General features: G+C 37.9%; 1 protein-coding gene across 2 annotated transcripts in view; it reads right to left on the bottom strand.

The window, feature by feature from the left end:
- Nucleotides 1-19,102, bottom strand: part of PPP2R3A (protein phosphatase 2 regulatory subunit B''alpha) — a 164,470-nt gene that overhangs the window by 72,186 nt on the left and 73,182 nt on the right. For both annotated transcript variants that reach the window (XM_047100163.1, XM_047100164.1), the window contains exon 5: nt 5,549-5,623. In XM_047100163.1, coding sequence (XP_046956119.1) covers nt 5,549-5,623 — 75 coding nt within the window. The remainder of the gene's footprint in view (nt 1-5,548; nt 5,624-19,102) is intronic.

The following is a 19,102-nucleotide window of genomic DNA, read 5'->3' as shown; positions in this document are numbered from 1 at the left end:
ATATAAATCCGTACTGTTGTTTGTGACTTACAGATAGATAGATGGCATATAAAGTGTACAGAAAACATAAAACAGAGAAGGGTAACTATATTCAAAATTATTGTAAAGGATACTATTAATTTAGTAATTTTTACTATGGAGGAAAAAGTAAGACTAGAATGTACCTGTGACCATGATCTGAATGGCTATCAGGTGGGAGATTTGTCTCTGTGTTGCACCAGAAGCACAACTAAAACTACTGGATACTCCTTATACTAAAATGCTTTAAAATAAGTAAGAATTTCCTAAAATTAGCCCTATGAAGCAATGGGTTGTATAAAGTAGTAAGGTTTCTTCTCACCACAATTATTTAAAACAGGATTCCTGCATTAGATTCAAGCTAGGACTAGCTGGTATGTAATTTCTCTATTGGCTCCAATCATTCAGAATCTGACTTGAGGTGCTTCAGGGCAGAAAATGTGGCTTACTCAACAATGCATTCCTAACACTAGCTTGGCAAAAGTTCATATAAAAAAGATGGAGGCTTTTTAGCACAGAAATTATATATATGAAAATAAACATTAAGAATACCATTTATCATAGTTCCATGACTCCTCTCTCAAGTAAAAGTCAATTTCAATACATATTATTACACCAAAGTTTTATGTGTTGATTATATTTTTATCCTTATTATTTGATTTTGATTATAAATTTTCTTAACGTTTGAGTTTCCTACCAGTATTTCGTATTTATATACTCTTCAAATATATTATTTTGGGATGTACTGTGTTACACTTAAAATCATAAAGTTTTGACCTGTATTTATTTTTGCTTATTATTCATTTTTTAAAGAATTTTTAAAATTAATGTTTTGACTGTTAAGCATTTCCTATTTTTAGCCCCTAACTTACTTACCTAATAATATTAAAAAATGTATTCCTTTTCCATAGTCTAAATCTCTTTATTCAGTTGCCCCACTTCATCAGCACGTTTATTGGTTTCCACATTACTGATTCAGCATTTTAGCTTATTTAGGTAAGGATACCATCTAGTGGTGAGAACATGTAGCTGCTTGGTTCTACATCAATTACCCTTGTTTTTCCCCCTAATTTTGTTCTACAACTCTTAGGTAAATAAAAAAGAAATGAATCCCAATTTTAAAAATAGTAAACAAAATTTAAAAATTAATAATAGTAAGAATAACTGTTTATTAGCAGTGAGCGGAATGAAATTCGACAAATTTTTTTTTTACCAAGGGATCTCCAGTTAACTTGATAGTTTGACTCTTAAATCAGTTTCCTTTCTTTTGCTTTGTATCTATTGAGCTGGAAACCTCTAATTTACAAGTATAGGTCACCAGGAATGCAAGTAAGTGTGTGGTGGCTCTATCAGACAGGTTTTGACAAGTGGATTGGATGAAGACAAAGAAATTAGAGATTGCTCATTGTAGGTAACCTAAATGCAGATGAACAGACTCAAATGCTGGAAGCATGGTTCTTCTACCCGAAAGGAAGTGGTGAAAAGATTCTTAATCCACTCTGGTTAATACGGCTCTGAAAAGTATTTCTTCATGGTCTTCTGCAGAATGTGTACTTAAAAAAAATCTAATACACATTTCTTCCTTTCTCTGTCAAGAGGAGAAGTTCTCAAGGGGAAAGAGGCAAGCTGTTAGTAATCAGCAGTCTCCACCACAATTTAGTCATCTTAGGAAATATCAGTACATTGTCCTCAGCAATTAAAATCCTGGCATTTTGGTCTGAAGTGATGGCTTCAGGCCAATCAAGACATTGAATACATCGCTAAGACATCATCAGAGGAAGCCAGAGAATGTCTTTGCTGCCAGCACCAGTATCACAAAGAAGTATTTTCAATCTCATTGCTTATTTTAAAAACTCCTATGAGCACCTCTTCCGTCAGAAGTCAGCATATGCCAGTTAGGATAAGCAGTATCTTTTATTCACTGGCAATTTCTTTGCATGGCATGTGAAACTGCAAACTCAAGACTGTAAGTTGCTAGTATTTCCAATTTTCATTTCCATTCACTTTCAAGAGACTTATTTTTCAAATGCTAACTTGTCTCTGGAAATAAAGAAGAATACAGAGTAATTTTGGGTGCATTCTCTTGAGTAGTGATGTTCTTTTTGCTGTATGCATAGTTGGTGCTCTCTCCTTCCGTCTAAAAACAGCTGGCAAAATAATTAACTAAACAAATGAAAAGTCTTTTCCTACAGCACAGGTTTTTAGTGATAAATAGAAATAAAAAGTTGACCAACTTTTCCTCATCATATGAGTGCCACACATAAGCTAATATTTGAGTCATACTTTGTGTCAGTTTCTTCCAATTAAACAAGGTAAAATAACTGAATAATTCTGACACGCAAACAAAAGAATATACTAATTGTTCTACATCATATGGCACTGAGATTATATAACATTCAATAAATTAATTTAGATTTTTCTGAGATATCTGTCTTACATTTCAAGCTTGATCTTCCTAAGTATCTTAGAAATAGCATGATCTGATCAGTTTTTGCTACGAGCAGGATGGAGAATGATGCCTCTCTCATTCACTTTTATGCCGTTAACAACATTTCATTAATTTCATACTAGAAAACCTATTTTGCATTTCTTCTAGAAAAACTCACTGTACTCTGAAGTAATGCATAAGTTCCAATGACTTCATGCCATTATTTGACCAGATTTCCCAATAGAAAAGGCACTGGGGAGAATAGATAACCAGTCCTTTAATAAAATTCTGTTTCCAGATATTCATGTGATACATTTTATATGCATTTTATTTATTTATTTAATTTTTAAAAATGTTTATTTATTTTGAGAGAGAGTGAGTGAGTGAGCATGAGTGGGGAAGAGCAGAGAGGCAGAGAGAGAGAGAGAGAGAGAGAGATAGGGAGGGAGGGAGGGAGGGAATCCCAAGCAGGCTCCACACTGTCAGTGCAGAGCCTGTAGCAGGGCTCTAAACTACCCAGGTGCCCCTGCATTTTCCTTTTTTAGATGGCACTATGAAGTTATCACAATAGATGCACTTATCTTAGTACACAGAGATTCATATTCTACAGTCTCAGTTGGATCTTGTTTACTATTTATGATATGCTGTTTTGAATCACCCTGTTATTATTTCATCACAATTGTTTTATACTTTTGTAATTCTTTTTTTTTTTTTAATTCTTTATTTTTTAAATTTATTTTTTGTCAGAGAGAGACAGAGCGTGAGCAGGGGAGGGGCAGAGAGAGAGAGACAGAAACAAAGAATGTGAAGCAGGCTCCAGGCTCTGAGCTGTCAGCACAGCCGAATCGACTGAGCCATCCAGGCGCCCCAGTATTTCTGAGTAATGATGGATTTAGTTTTGTGAATTGGGGATAAAGAAGCATAATAATAACAAGAGTATAAATTTTAAAGATATAAATAATATGCAAATGCCATGAAAATGTGTGAGCAGAGATAATTAATTGTATTCTGTTAAGTGACCAATTTAGTTCTCTTTGTTCAATGATTAACATGACAGAATTTCTAGGAAAATATGAATTATATGTGAACAAAACTGTTTCATGGCTTTTTATTCTGAAATTATAAAACTTCCTGGAGACCACTTGCTAGATGACCACAGACCATCATGGGTCCAAGGATCATACTTCAACAAATAGAAGGTGTAGGGAAAGAAAATTTATCTCTATTTTACAATTCTATTATTTAAACATCTTTTCTAAGAATAAATTCCAATAAAGAGTTCTTCTGTAGACAGAATTTTCTGAATTGGTAGAAGGTTGAGCTGGATTATCTCTAAGATCTTTTCCAGCACTTAAGATTTTAAATTATGCTATTAATATGCCCTGGATTTATAGAACAATCAACAATCAGAACCAATAATTCCCTACGGGATTGAAGCCAGAGTTAATGTGTAGAATTCTTAAGCATATATAATATCATTTATTCACTCAATAAATACTGTGTATCTAATATGTGCTAGTCCTTATTCTAGGTATTGGAGATTCTGCAGTGAAAGATATAGACAAATTCCCTGCTCTAATGGAGTTTCTACGACAGAGAAGGAGAATTTAAAATTTAAATATCAGATGATACATGAGCTAAGAAGAAAAATAAAGCAGAACAAATGAATAGAGAGAGAGTATAGGGGCAGGGGCAGAGGGAGAAGAAGGGTGAAGAAGAAAAGGCCTCACTAATAAGGGAATATCTGAGCATATAGCTGCATGAAGTAAAGGAGCAAAGTCATGCAGAAATCTGTAGGAAGACTATTTCAGGCAGAGGAAAGAGTAAGAAAAAAGCACCTGAGGCAGTGGAGTTGGTTTGTTCCAGGACACCACTATGGCCAAAGCACAGTAAAGGAGGGGCAGGGTAATAGGAGAGATGAGATTACATATGTTGTAAGGGTGTGTAAGGGTGTGTGTGTGGGGGGGGGCAGGGGTTGGGGGGGGTATTAGGGAGAGTCTTGGCAAGGAAGAACGTTGGCTTTTACTCTGAGATGGAAACCACTGGAGGGTTTGAACAGAGGAGTGACATGATCTTACATTTTCAAAGGATTACTCTGCTTTGTGGGACTACACTTTAGGGCAACGAAGGTATAAGCAGGAAGGCCAATTAGAAGTAATCCAAGTGAGAAACAAGGGTGACTGTACCAGGGCGACTGTGGTGGCAGGAATTTAGTACAGTGGTGTGGTTAACAGTCAAAAATATCTTGAGATAGTCTTAGAAGACAGTGACACCTTCTGGCTCAAAGAAAGACTTACAAAGTTTCACAACAGAAGAGAGCCAATGTAAAAGCCAAGAATGAAGTTCCTAAAGGAGAAAAATGGTAGTATTCTGTAGCTTGACAGAACCCAAGATATTCATGGTCAACAAAAAGTACCCTGAGAAGGTTCTCCTCAGAGGTGACTGCCTTGTAATATTATTTGAGGATGTAAGCCAGATACAAGGGCTATCTCGCTTGAGTGTGGCTATGACAGAGGGGTTTGTCCTGGGGCTCATCTTTGGAATTCCTCTAAAGATAATCTGGGAGCTTGGGCAAAGATGCCGATGTGGTTGCAATGTGCACTCCAGGCCTGTGTGCTCTGACTCATAATTCATGCCTTGCCTATGACTAGTGAGCATGTTCTGTTAAATTCTTATACGATTTGTTTTCTAATTACATGTAGCTATTTCTCATTATCATTTCCGGTTCTAACTTTGAGACACATCTTTTTCTGGGAAAGACATATCTTTTTCTGGGAAAGGGTTATGAAATTTCTTTTCAGTATTATTTGCAAATGCTAAATGTCAATAACAATAACAAAGCAAAAAGGTACCTCACAAGACCAGACAGGATGAATATATTACTCTAATTTTGTAGACAAGAGACCTCTTAAGCACTTAGTACTTATAGGAAGGAAAATAGACATAAATCATGAATCCAATTTTACTGTACCTTTCTTCCACTTAAAATAATCATTATAGTCCATGTTACTTTTTGCATAAAGATCTGAAAGCCTGAATAGTAGACAGTGATAAAAAGGAAACTTGGAGAGTTATATTGAGACAAAAGTGGACACAGCCTACCGTGGTGATGTAGCGAGAGTGGAATTCTGGAGCATCTTTCAGGAACGTGAGGCCAGGGTGTGTATCTACCACATCCTAAAGAAGATTAAAACCAAAACCAAATTAACAAACACACCAAAAAACAAAATAAAAAAACTAAACGCCAACAGAATTTTTCCTTCCTGTAGAGTAAGTAGCCAGTTGAGCAAACCTGCTATTTTTGGAATACTGAACAATGCACTTAAAATTTAACACTTTATTAAATACAAATTTTATTACAAGCATACTTATGTGTGCTTTTTGATATGCTAGTATACTTCAATAAAACATTAAAATTGTAATTTAACTATATTTGGTGGTTTGTGAATCAAATATCTTAGAGATATGTAATTCTAACATGTCAAGGCATGTCAGGGAAATTCACCACACAGATTCTGGGGTAGGGGTGGTTAAGAGAAATTTACACACACAAGTGACAAGACACAAGCCAATTATAATGATTCGTTCTTAACCTAGAGACATGGGAAATATCTGAGGAAAAAAAAATAGCCATGTAGCCAAGTAGTTTGAAATCTATGTTAAATTGTATGGGTCAGCTAATGTCCATCAGAATAACTGTGTGGACAAATCTATTTTTAATTTAGGATTTTAGTTTTATTTTAAAATCTGCTTTTTCTTATGGAAGACTATTAGAATTTTAAAACCCTGAAATACCATTTTTCTTTTCTTTTTTCTTTTTAATGTTTGTTTATTTTTGAGTGAGAGACAGAGCATGAGCGGGGGAGGGGCAGAGAGAGAGAGGGAGACACAGAATCTGAAGGAGGCTCCAGGCTCTGGGCTGTCAGCACAGAGTTTGATGTAGGGCCCGGACTCATGAACTGCGAGATCATGACCTGAGTTGAAGTTGGACACTTAACTGACTGAGCCACCCAAGCGACCCAACCATTTTTATTTTTTATTTATTTTTTTTTTCAACGTTTATTTATTTTTGGGACAGAGAGAGACAGAGCATGAACGGGGGAGGGGCAGAGAGAGAGGGAGTCACAGAGTCGGAAACAGGCTCCAGGCTCTGAGCCATCAGCCCAGAGCCCGACGCGGGGCTCGAACTCACGGACCCCGAGATCGTGACCTGGCTGAAGTCGGACGCTTAACTGACTGCGCCACCCAGGCACCCCCCATTTTTATTTTCTAATTAGATTTTAAAGCACTTTGAATAAACCTGGAAAACCTATTGGAGATGATTACTGTTAATTTAATAACCAGAGGCAACAGCAATGCCAACATAGATATAATCTATTAATTGGTTATAAGTGGACAGACATCAATTATTATCTCTTTTCTTCGATTCTTCAGAATGGTTAGCTATACATACCTACCAACACAGTCTCAAAGCAATGGACCTTACTATTTAACTTTTTATTTGGAAATAATTTTAGACCAAGGGAAAAGTTACAAAAATATTAGTGATTTCTATCCCCTTCTCCCAGCTTTCCATAATGGCAACAACTTACAAACCATAGTATAATGATCAAAACTAGGAAATGAACATCGATACAATACTACACTACAGACATTATTCAAATTTTACCAGCTTTTCCCTCAGTGTTTTTTTCTATTCCAGGATCCTAGTTTAGTTCTTGTGTCTCATTGTCTCATGGAACTCTGACAGTTCCTCAGTCTTGTATTTTATGATTTTGACATTCTTAATGAGTCCTGGTCAATTATTCTGTAGAATGTCCCTCAACATGGTTTTGTCTGATGTTTTCTCATGATTAGATTAAGATTACACATTTTCAGCAGGTATATGACAGAAGTGGTATTGTGTCCTTTTCAGTCATATGAGAGTATGATGTAGATATGTCTTATATCTTGTAGAGTTAATGTTGATCACATTTGGCTGAAATGGTGACTGCTGGGTTTGCTATCTTATTTTCCCTCAATAGTTAATAAATCTTGTAGGGGGAGATACTTGGAGACTCTGCTAATATCCTGTTTCTCTGCAAATTTTTGCCCAGTGATATTAGCAGTCATTTGTAGAACCTATGACATTTATACTGTGGTGTTTATTTTGTATTTTCCTCATTCTTTCTACATTTATTAACTAGAATTCTTTTGTAAGGAAGAGCTATCCCTCCTCTCCCACATATTTATTTGTTCAGTTCATATCAGTATAGATTCATGGGTATTTACTTTATTCTATGGGTTACAATCCAACACTATCATTATTTATTTTGTTGCTCAAATTGATATTGCTGTGGCCACTGGGAACTCAATCAGGACATGCCCCATCCTTTTGCAAGCACTTTTATACTTTCTGGTATCACAATATGGTCCAGGCTTATATTATATTTTCCTTGTTACAATCCTGGAATCAACTCTTTTCCCCAAATAGCCCTGGGTCCTTTATTGGGAAATGGTATTTAAAAACCATGTAGAAATCTGGGTGCTAGATGTGCTCATTACTTCTAGGGTATCACTGCTCCTGGACCCTCTTAGCAGGAAGAACTAGGAATATATGTATGTACAGCAGTCCTACCCTTATCTGCTGGGGAGATGTTCCAAGACTCCCAGGGGCTGCCTGAAATTACAAACAGTAGTGAACCCTATATATACTATGTTTTTTCCTATACATATGATAAAGTTTAATTTATAAATTAGGCCCAGTAAGAGGTTAACAACAATAATGAAATAGAATAATTATAACAATATACTGCAATAAAAGTTATGTGAATATGATTTCTCTCTCAAAATATCTCATTGTACTACTGTACTCACCTTTTTACTTGTGATATGAGATGATAAAATGCCTCACGGTGAGATGAAATGAGGTGATTAACTTAGGCATTGTGACGTAGCCTTGGGCCACTACTCACCAACTGACATTATGTCAGGAGGATCATCTGCTTCTAGACTGCAGTTACCTCAATAACTGAATAAATGAAACTGCATATAAAGGGGGAACTCCTGTATACTAATCCATGCATACACACTTCTATTTCTTTCTATATTTATCTATTTATGCTAAAAACTATGTAATCATATAGATAATGGGTTCTAACCACAAGGTTCATTCTAACCTTCCCTCTTTCCTTTGTAACTTTAATGGAACGGCCAACCTATATTGCACTGAGAAACAAATTTACTAAAGAGAGTACAGTATTTGTGCATAGTTCTTTTTGTCGTTAGTCATATGGTATCCAATTAAAATACTGTTTTCCAGGGTTACTTAGGTTAGCTCTCTCCTGTTCTTCCTTCATCCTCTTTGATGTGGTTATAATACAGTTTAGTTCATTTGCTACTGTTTATTATTTTATTCTGAGTTTCCTTCCCACAGTTACAGGTTGATTTTAATTCATTATTTCTTAGAGGGAGAGTATTTGAACATTGCTATGGTTCTACAAGTCAAAGCTAACATAGAATTGACATTGTAACAATTTCAAGTTCTCCCACTCATAAAGACCTCTCTCTCCATTTATATAAATCTTATTTCATGTCTCTCAGCAACGTTTTGCTGTTTTTAGTGTACAGATCTTGCACACCTTTGTCAGATTCATCTCTAAGTATTTAATATTTTTGGGTGGTATTACAAATGGCATTCAATTTCCAATTTCTGTTGCTGGTATATGGAAGGAGAATTGATTTTTGTATTCTGATCATGTCATCTGTAAACTTTCCAAACTCTCTTATTAAATACAGTTTTAGCAGCATCCCACAAACTTTGACATGTTCTCATTCAGTTCAAGATAATTCTTAATTTTCCTTTTGATTTCTTCTTTGACTCATGGGTTATTTAAAAGTGCTAGTTATCAAATATTTGGAGAATTTTCAAAGATCTTTCATGATTTCTAATTTAATCCCATTAAAGTCAAAGAAATCCTTTATTCTGTGATGATTCAGTTTATGAACTAAATTTTGAAAATTTATTGAGATTTCTTCTATGGCCCAGAATATGGTCTATCTTGGTAAATATTCTGTGTACATGTTAAAGGAACGTGTATTCTACTGCTGATTGGTAAAGAGTAATATAAATGTCAATTAGGTCAAGTTGGTTCATAGTATTGTTCAAATGTTCTATATCCTTATTGATTTCTCTCAACTTGTTCATTATTGAGAGCAGCACATGGAAATCTGCAATTATAATTGTGAATGTATCTTTGCAGTTCTATCAGATTTTGCTTCATGCATTTTGAAGGTCTGTTGCAAGGTCCACAAACATTTATTTTTATCTTATTTTTAAAAATTTTGTTACCTAATATTTTTTAATTTTTTTAGTTTTTATTAACTTTATTATTTTTTAATTTACATCCAAATTAGTTAGTATATAGTGCAATAATGATTTCAGGAGTAGAGTTCTTAATCCCCCCCTCCCACAACACCTCCAGTAACCCTGTCTGTTTTCCATATTTAAGAGTCTCTTATGTTTTGTCCCCCTCCCTGTTTTTATATTATTTTTGTTTCCCTTATGTTCATCTGTTTTGTCTCTTAAAGTCCTCATACAAGTCATATGATATTTGTCTTTTTCTGACTAATTTCACTTAGTATCATGCCCTTGAGTTCCATCCACGTAGTTGCAAATGACAAGATTTCATTCTTTTTGATTGCTAAATAATACTCCATTGTATATATCTACCACATCTTCTTTATCCATTCATCCATCGATGGACATTTGGGCTCTTCCCATGCTTTGGCTGTTGCTAATAGTACTGCTATAAACATTGGGGTGCTTGTGCCCCTTCGAAACAGCATACCTATATCCTTTGGGTAAATGCCTAATAGTGCAATTGCTGGCTAGTAGGGTAGTTCCATTTTTAATTTTTGAGGAACCTCCATACTGTTTTCCAGAGTGGCTGCACCAGCTTGCATTCCCACCGACAATGCAAAAGAGATCCTCTTTCTCCACATCCTCACCCAACATCTGTTGTTGCCTGAGTTGTTAATGTTAGCCATTCTGACAGGTGTGAGGTGGTATCTCATTGTGGTTTTGATTTGTATTTCCCTGATGATGAGTGATGTTGAGCATTTTTTCATGTGTGTGTTGGCCATCTGGATGTCTGCTTTGGAGAAGTGTCTATTCATGTCTTTTGCCCATTTCTTCACTGAATTATTTGTTTTTTGGGTGTTGACACTGATGAGTTCTTTACAGATTTTGGATACTAACCCTTTATCTGATACGTTGTTTGCAAATATCTTCTCCCATTCTGTCGGTTGCCTTTTAGTTTTGTTGATTATTTCCTTCGCTGTGCAGGTTTTTATTTTGATGAGGTCCCAGTCATTCATTTTTGTTTTGTTTCCCTTGCCTCTGGAGACGTGTTGAGTAAGAAGTTGCTGTGGCCAAGGTCAAAGAGGTTTCTGCCTGCTTTCTCCTCAAGGATTTTGATGGCTTCCCATCTTACACTTAGGTCTTTCATTCATTTTGAGTTTAGTTTTGTGTCTGGTGTAAGAAAGTGGTCCAGGTTCATTCTTCTGCATGTCGCTGTCCAGTTTTCCCAGCACCACTTGCTGAAGAGACTGTCTTTATTCCATTGGATATTCTTTCCTGCTTTGTCAAAGTTTAGTTACTCATACGTTTGTGGCTCCATTTTTGGGTTCTCTATTCTGTTCCATTGATCTGAATGTCTGTTCTTGTGCCAGTACCATACTGTCCAGATGATTACAGCTTTGTAGTCTATCTTGAAGTCTGGGATTGTGATGCCTCCTGCTTTGGTTTTCTTTTTCAAGATTGCTTTGGCTATTCGTCATCTTTTCTGGTTCCATACAAATTTTAGGATTATTTGTTCTAGCTCTGTGAAGAATGTTGGTGTTATTTTGATAGGGATTGCAATTGAATGTGTAGATTGCTTTGGGTAATATTGACATTTTAACAATATTTGTTCTTCCTATCCAGGAGCATGGAATCTTTTTCCATTTTTTTGTGTCTTCAAGCTTCTTATAGTTTCCAGTGTATAGATTTTTCACCTCTTTGGTTAGATTTATTCCTAGGTATTTCATGGTTTTTGGTGCAATTGTAAATGGGATCAATTCCTTGATTTCTCTTTCTGTTGCTGCATTGTTGGTGCATAGGAATGCAACCTATTTCTGTGCGTTGATTTTATATCCTGCGACTTTGCTGAATTCATGCATCAGTTCTAGTAGTTGTTTGGTGGAATCTTTAGGGTTTTCCTACAGAGTATCACGTCATCTGCGAAGAGTGCAAGTTTGACCTCCTCCTCGCTGTTTTGGATGCTTTTTATTTCTTTATGTTGTCTGACTGCAGATGCTAAGACTTCCAACACTATGTTGAATAACACTGGCAAGAGTGGACATCCCTGTCTTGTTCCTGACCTTAGGGTTTTAGGTTTCAGTTTTTCCCCATTGAAGATGATATTAGCGTTGGGTCATTGATATATGGCTTTTACGATCTTGAGGTATGATCCTTCTATCCCTACTTTCTTGAGGGTTTTTATCAAGAAAGGATGCTGTATTTTGTCAAATGCTTTCTCTGCATCTAATGAGAGGATCATATGGTTCTTGTTCTTTCTTTTATTGATGTGATGAATCACGTTAATTGTTTTGCGGATATTGAACCAGCCCTGCAGCCCAGGTATAATTCCCACTTGGTCATGGTGAATAATTTTTTTTTTTAATTTTTTTTTTCAACGTTTATTTATTTTTGGGACAGAGAGAGACAGAGCATGAACGGGGGAGGGGCAGAGAGAGAGGGAGACACAGAATCGGAAACAGGCTCCAGGCTCTGAGCCATCAGCCCAGAGCCCGACGCGGGGCTCGAACTCATGGACCGCGAGATCGTGACCTGGCTGAAGTCGCACGCTTAACCGACTGCGCCACCCAGGCACCCCGGTGAATAATTTTTTTAATGTATTGTTGGATCTGGTTGGCTAATATCTTCTTGAGGGCTTTTGCATCCATGTTCATCAGGGACCTCTTTCATTCTTTTTTTTTTTTTTTTAGCTTTTATTATTTATTTATTTTTATGAAATTTATTGTCAAATTGGTTTCCATACAACACCCAGTGCTCATCCCAACAGGTGCCCTCCTCAATACCCATCACCCACTTTCCCCTCTCTCCCACTCTCCCCCCATCAACTCTCAGTTTATTCTCAGTTTTTAAGAGTCTCTTATGATTTGGCTCCCTCTGTCCCCCTTCTTTTTTTCCTTCCCCTCCCCCACGGTCTTCTGTAAAGTTTCTCAGGATCCACATAAGAGTGAAAACATATGGTATCTGTCTTTCTCTGTATGGCTTATTTCACTTAGCACAACACTCTCTACTTCTATCCACGTTGCTACAAAGGGCCACATTTCATTCTCATTGACAATTAGTATTCCATTTTGTATGTAAACCACAATTTCTTTATCCATTCATCAGTTGATGGATATTTACACTCTTTCCATAATTTGGATATTGTTGAAAGTGCTGCTATAAACATTGGGGTACAAGTGCCCCTATGCATCAGCACTCCTGTATCCCATGGATAAATTCCTAGCAGTGCTATTGCTGGGTCATAGGGTAGATCTATTTTTAATTTTCTGAGGAACCTCCACACTGTTTTCCAGAGTGGCTGCACCAGTTTGCATTCCCACTAACAGTGCAAGAGGGTTCCCCTTTCTCCACATCCTCGCCAGCATCTATAGTCTCCTGATTTGTTCATTTTAGCCACTCTGACTGGCGTGAGGTGGTATCTCAGTGTGGTTTTGATTTGTATTTCCCTGATGAGGAGCGATGTTGAGCATCTTTTCATGTGCCTGTTGGCCATCTGGATGTCTTCTTTAGAGAAGTGTCTATTCATGTTTTCTGCCCATTTCATCATTGGATTATTTGTTTTTTCAGGTGTGGAGTTTGGTGAGTTCTTTATAGATTTTGGATACTAACCCTTTATATGATATGTCATTTGCAAATATCTTTTCCCATTCTGTTGGTTGCCTTTTAGTTTTGTTGATTGTTTCCTTTGCAGTGCAGAAGCTTTTTATCTTCAAGAGGTCCCAATAGTTCATTTTTGCTTTTAATTCCCTTGCTTTTGGAGATGGGTCAAGTAAGAAACTGCTGCGGCTGAGGTCAGAGAGGTTTCTTCCTGCTTTCTCCTCTAGGGTTTTGATGGTTTCCAGTCTCACATTCAGGCCCTTTACCCATTTTTAGTTTATTTTTGTAAGTGGTGTAAGAAAGTGGTCTAGTTTCATTCTTCTGCATGTTGCTGTCCAGTTCTCCCAGCACCATTTGTTAAAGAGACTGTCTTTTTTCCATTGGATATTCTTTCCTGCTTTGTCGAAGATGAGTTTGCCATACTTTTGGCCATGCTCTCCAGTTCTGGAGTCTCTATTCTATTCCATTGGTGTATGTGTCTGTTTTTGTGCCAATACCGTGCTGTCTTGATGATTACAGCTCTATAGGAGAGGCTAAAGTCTGGGATTGTGATGCCTCCTGTTTTGGTCTTCTTCTTCAATATTACTTTGGCTATTTGGGGTCTCTTGTGGTTCCATACAAATTTTAGGATTGCTTGTTCTAGCTTCGAGAAGAATGCTGGTGCCATTTTGATTGGGATTGCATTGAATGTGTAGATAGCTTTGGGTAGTATTGACATTTTAACAATATTTATTCTTCCAATCCATGAGCACGAAATGTTTTTCCATTTCTTTATATCTTCTTTAATTTCCTTCATAAGCTTTCTATAGTTTTCAGCATACAGATCTTTTACATCTTTGGTTAGGTTTATTCCTCGGTATTTTATGCTTCTTGGTGCAATTGTGAATGGGATCAGTTTCTTTATTTGTCTTTCTGTTGCTTCATTGTTAGTGTATAAGAATGTAACTGATTTCTGTACGTTAATTTTGTATGCTGCAACTTTGCTGGAATCATGTTATCAGTTCTAGCAGACTTTTGGTCGAGTCTATTGGGTTTTCCATGTATAATATCATTTCATCTGCAAAAAGTGAAAGCTTGACTTCATCTTTGCCGATTTTGATGCCTTTGATTTCTTTTTGTTGTCTGATTGCTGATGTTAGAACTTCCAACACTATGTTAAACAACAGTGGTGAGAGTGGACATCCCTGTCGTGTTCCTGATCTCAGGGGGAAAGCTCTCAGTTTTTCCCCATTGAGGATGATATTAGGTGTGCGCTTTTCATAAGTGGCTTTAATGGTGTTTAAGTATATTCCTTCTACTCTGCCTTTTTTTGAGGGTTTTCATTAAGAAAGAATGCTGAATTTTGTCAAAGGCCTTTTCTGCATCGATTGACAGGATCATATGGTTCTTTCTTTTCTTAATGTGATGTATCACATTGATTTGTGAATGTTGAACCAGCCCTGCAGCCCAGGAATGAATCCCACTTGATCATGGTGAATAATTCTTTTTATATGCTGTTGAATTCAATTTGCTACTATCTTATTGAGAATTTTTGCATCCATATTCATCAGGGATATTGGCCTGTAGTTCTCTTTTTTTTGCTAGGTCTCTGTCTGGTTTAGGAATCAAAGTAATGCTGACTTCATAGAATGAGTCTGGAAGTTTTCCTTCCCTTTCTATTTCTTGGAACAGCTTGAGAAGGATAGGTATTACCTCTGCTTTAAATGTCTGGTAGAATTCCCCAGGGAAGCCATCTGGTCCTGGACTCTTATTTGTTGGGAGATTTTTGATAACCGATTCAATTTCTTTGCTGGTTATGGGTCTGTTCAAGTTTTCTATTTCTTCCTGTTTGAGTTTTGGAAGTGTGTGGGTGCTTAGGAATTTGTCCATTTCTTCCAGGTTGTCCAGTTTGTTGGCATATAATTTTTCATAGTATTCCCTGATAATTGCTTGTGTTTCTGAGGGACTGGTTGTAATAATTCCATTTTCATTCATGATTTTATCTATTTGGGTCATCTCCCTTTTCTTTTTGAGAAGCCTGGCTAGAGGTTTGTCAATTTTGTTGATTTTTTCAAAAAACCAACTCTTGGTTTCGTTGATCTGCTCTACAGTTTTTTTAGATTCTATATTGTTTATTTCTGCTCTGATCTTTATTATTTCTCTTCTTCTGCTGGGTTTAGGCTGCCTTTGCTGTTCTGCTTCTATTTCCTTTAGGTGTGCTGTTAAGATTCTGTATTTGTGATTTTTCTTGTTTCTTGAGATAGGCCTGGATTGCAATGTATTTTCCTCTCAGGACTGCCTTCACTGCGTCCCAAAGCGTTTGGATTGTTGTATTTTCATTTTCGTTTGTTTCCATATATTTTTTAATTTCTTCTCTAATTGCCTGGTTGACCCATTTATTCTTTAGTAGGGTGTCCTTTAACCTCCATGCTTTTGGAGGTTTTCCAGACTTTTTCCTGTGGTTGATTTCAAGTTTCAAAGCATTGTGGTCTGAAAGTGTGCATGGTATGATTTCAATTCTTTTATACTTATGAAGGGCTGTTTTGTGACCCAGTATGTGGTCTATCTTGGAGAATGTTCCATGTGCACTCGAGAAGAAAGTATATTCTGTTGCTTTGGGATGCAGAGTTCTAAATATATATGTCAAGTCCATCTGATCCAATGTATCATTCAGGGCCCTTGTTTCTTTATTGATCCTGTGTCTAGATGACCTATCCATTGTTGTAGGTGGGGTATTAAAGTCCCCTGCAAGTACCACATTCTTATCAATAAGGTTGCTTATGTTTGTGATTGTTTTATATATTTGGGGGCTCCCGTATTCGGCACATAGGCATTTATAATTGTTAGCTCTTCCTGATGGATAGACCCTGTAATTATTATATAATCCCCTTCTTCATCTCTTGTTACAGCCTTTAATTTAAAGTCTAGTTGGTCTGATATAAGTATGGCTACTCCAGCTTTCTTTTGACTTCCAGTAGCACGATAGAGAGTTCTCCATCTCCTCACTTTCAATCTGAAGGTGTCCTCAGGTCTAAAGTGAATCTCTTGTAGACAGTAAATAGATGGGTTTTTTTTTTTAATCCATTCTGATACCCTATGTCTTTTGGTTGGAGCATAGTCCATTTATATTCAGTGTTATTATTGAAAGATATGGGTTTAGAGTCATTGTGATGTCTGTAGGTTTCATGCTTGTAGTGATGTCTCTGGTACTTTGTGGTCCTTGCAACATTTCACTCACAGAATCCCACTTAGGATCTCTTGCAGGGCTGGTTTAGTGGTGATGAATTCCTTCAGTTTTTGTTTGGGAAGACCTTTATCTCTCCTATTCTGAATAACAGACTTGCTGGATAAAGGATTCTCGGCTGCATATTTTTTCTGTTCACCACATTGAAGATTTCCTGCTAGTCCTTTCTGGCCTGCCAAGTTTCAATAGATAGGTCTGCCACTACTCTTATATGTCTACCTTTGTAAGTTAGAGCCTGTTTATCCCTAGCTGCTTTCAGAATTTTCTTTTTATCCTTGTATTTTGCCAGTTTCACTATGATATGTCATGCAGAAGATTGATTCAAGTTACGTCTGAAGGGAGTTCTCTGTGCCTCTTGGATTTCAATGCCTTTTTCCTTCCCCAGATCAGGGAAGTTCTCAGCTATGATTTGTTCAAGTACACCTTCAGCCCCTTTCTCTCTCTTGTCTTCTTCTTCTGGAATTCCTATGATATGGATATTTTTCCTTTTAATTGCATCACTTAGTTCTCTAATTCTCCCCTCATACTGCTGGATTTTTTTTCTTCAACGTTTATTTATTTTTGGGACAGAGAGAGACAGAGCATGAACGGGGGAGGGGCAGAGAGAGAGGGAGACACAGAATCGGAAACAGGCTCCAGGCTCTGAGCCATCAGCCCAGAGCCTGACGCGGGGCTCGAACTCACGGACTGCGAGATCGTGACCTGGCTGAAGTCGGACGCTTAACCGACTGCGCCACCCAGGCGCCCCTGCTGGATTTTTTTTATCTCTCTTTTTCTCAGCTTCCTCTTTTTCCATAATTTTATCTTCTAGTTCACCTATTCTCTCCTCTGCCTCTTCAATCTGAGCTGTGGTCGACTCCATTTTATTTTGCACCTCATTTATAGCATTTTTTAGCTCCTCATGACTATTTCTTAGTCCCTTGATCTCTGTAGCAATAGATTCTCTGCTGTCCTCTATGCTTTCTTCAAGCCCAGTGATTAATTTTATGACTATTATTCTAAATTCTTGTTCCATTATATTGCTTAAATTGTTTTTGATCAATTCGTTAGCGGTTGCTACTTCCTGGAGTTTCTTTTGAGGAGAATTCTTCCATTTCGTCATTTTGGGTAGTCCCTGCAGTGGCTCCAAACCACAGGGCACTTCCCCTGTGCTGTCCGGAGTAACTTGTGTTAGTGGCAGGGCCTCAGTCAGACCTGATGTCTGCCCCCAGCCCACCGCTGGGGCCACAGTCAGACTGGTGTGTACTTTATCTTCCCCTCTCCCAGGGGCAGGACTCACTGTGGAGTGGTGTGGCCCCTGTCTGGGCTACTTGCACACTGCCAGGCTTGTGGTGCAGCTTCGATGGGATCTGAGTTATTAGCCAGGGTGGATCTGCAAGGTGCACAGGGGTGGGAGGGGCAGGCTTAGTTCGCTTTGCTGTAGGTGGTCCCCTGTGGGAAGGGCCCTGCAGCACCGGAAGGAGGTAGAGGGATGGATCCACAGAAGCACAGTGTTGGGCATTTGCATGGTGCAACCAAGTTTGGTGATGGGAACTGGTTCCCTCTGGAATTTCATTTGGGGGATGGGAGAGGGAAATGGCACTTACCAGCGCCTTTGTTCCCCCACCGAGCTGAGCTCTGTCTTCCGGGGCTCAACAACACTCCCTCCTGGTGTCCTCTCACCCTCCCCACTCTCTGAGAGCAGAGCTGTTGACTTTTAACATTCCAGATGCTAAGTCCCGCTGGCTGTCAGAACTCACAGAGTCTGGCCCCTCTGCTTCTGCAAGCCAGACTTCGGGGGCTCTGCCTTGCCGGGTGGGCTGCCCCTCCAACACCCTGGCTCCCTCCCATCAGTCTGTGTAGCATGCACCGCCTCTCTGCCCTTCCTACCCTCTTCCATAGGCCTCTTGTCTATGCTTGGCTCCGGAGAGTCCATTCTGCTGGTCTTCTGGCGGCTTTCTGGGTTATTTAGGCAGATGTAGGTGGAATCTAAGTGATCAGCAAGATGAGGTGAGCCCAGTGTCCTCCTATGCCAGCATCTTCAGCTCTTGAATCTTTCATTCTTGGTTTTATTTATTTCGGTCCTTTCTTTTTTCCTTTTGATCAAACTGGCTAGTGGTTTGTCAATTTTGTTAATTCTTTCAAGGAACCAGCTTCTGGTTTCATTGATCTGTTCTACTGTTTTTTTGGTTTCGATAGCATTAATTTCTGTTCTAATCTTTATTATTTCCTGTCTTCTGCTGGTTTTGGGTTTTATTTGCTGTTCTTTTTCCGGCTCTTTTAAGGTGTAAGGTGTAAGATCTGAGATGTTTCTTCCTTCTTTAGGAAGGCCTGGATTGCTATACATTTTCTTCTTATGACCACCTTTGCTGCGTCCCAGAGGTTTTGGGTTGTGGTGTTATCATTTTTATGGGCTTCCATATACTTTTTAATTTCCTCTTTAACTTCTTGGTTAGCCCATTCATGCTTTAGTACGATGATCTTCAGTCTCCAAGTATTTGTTACCTTTCCAAATTTT

The sequence above is a fragment of the Lynx rufus genome, unplaced genomic scaffold (genome assembly GCF_022079265.1).
Source record: "Lynx rufus isolate CCGP_SWC_20201006 ecotype Redwood Valley unplaced genomic scaffold, mLynRuf1.p SCAF_5, whole genome shotgun sequence".
Taxonomy (NCBI): domain Eukaryota; kingdom Metazoa; phylum Chordata; class Mammalia; order Carnivora; family Felidae; genus Lynx; species Lynx rufus.
This window is presented reverse-complemented; position numbering and strand designations above follow the sequence as displayed.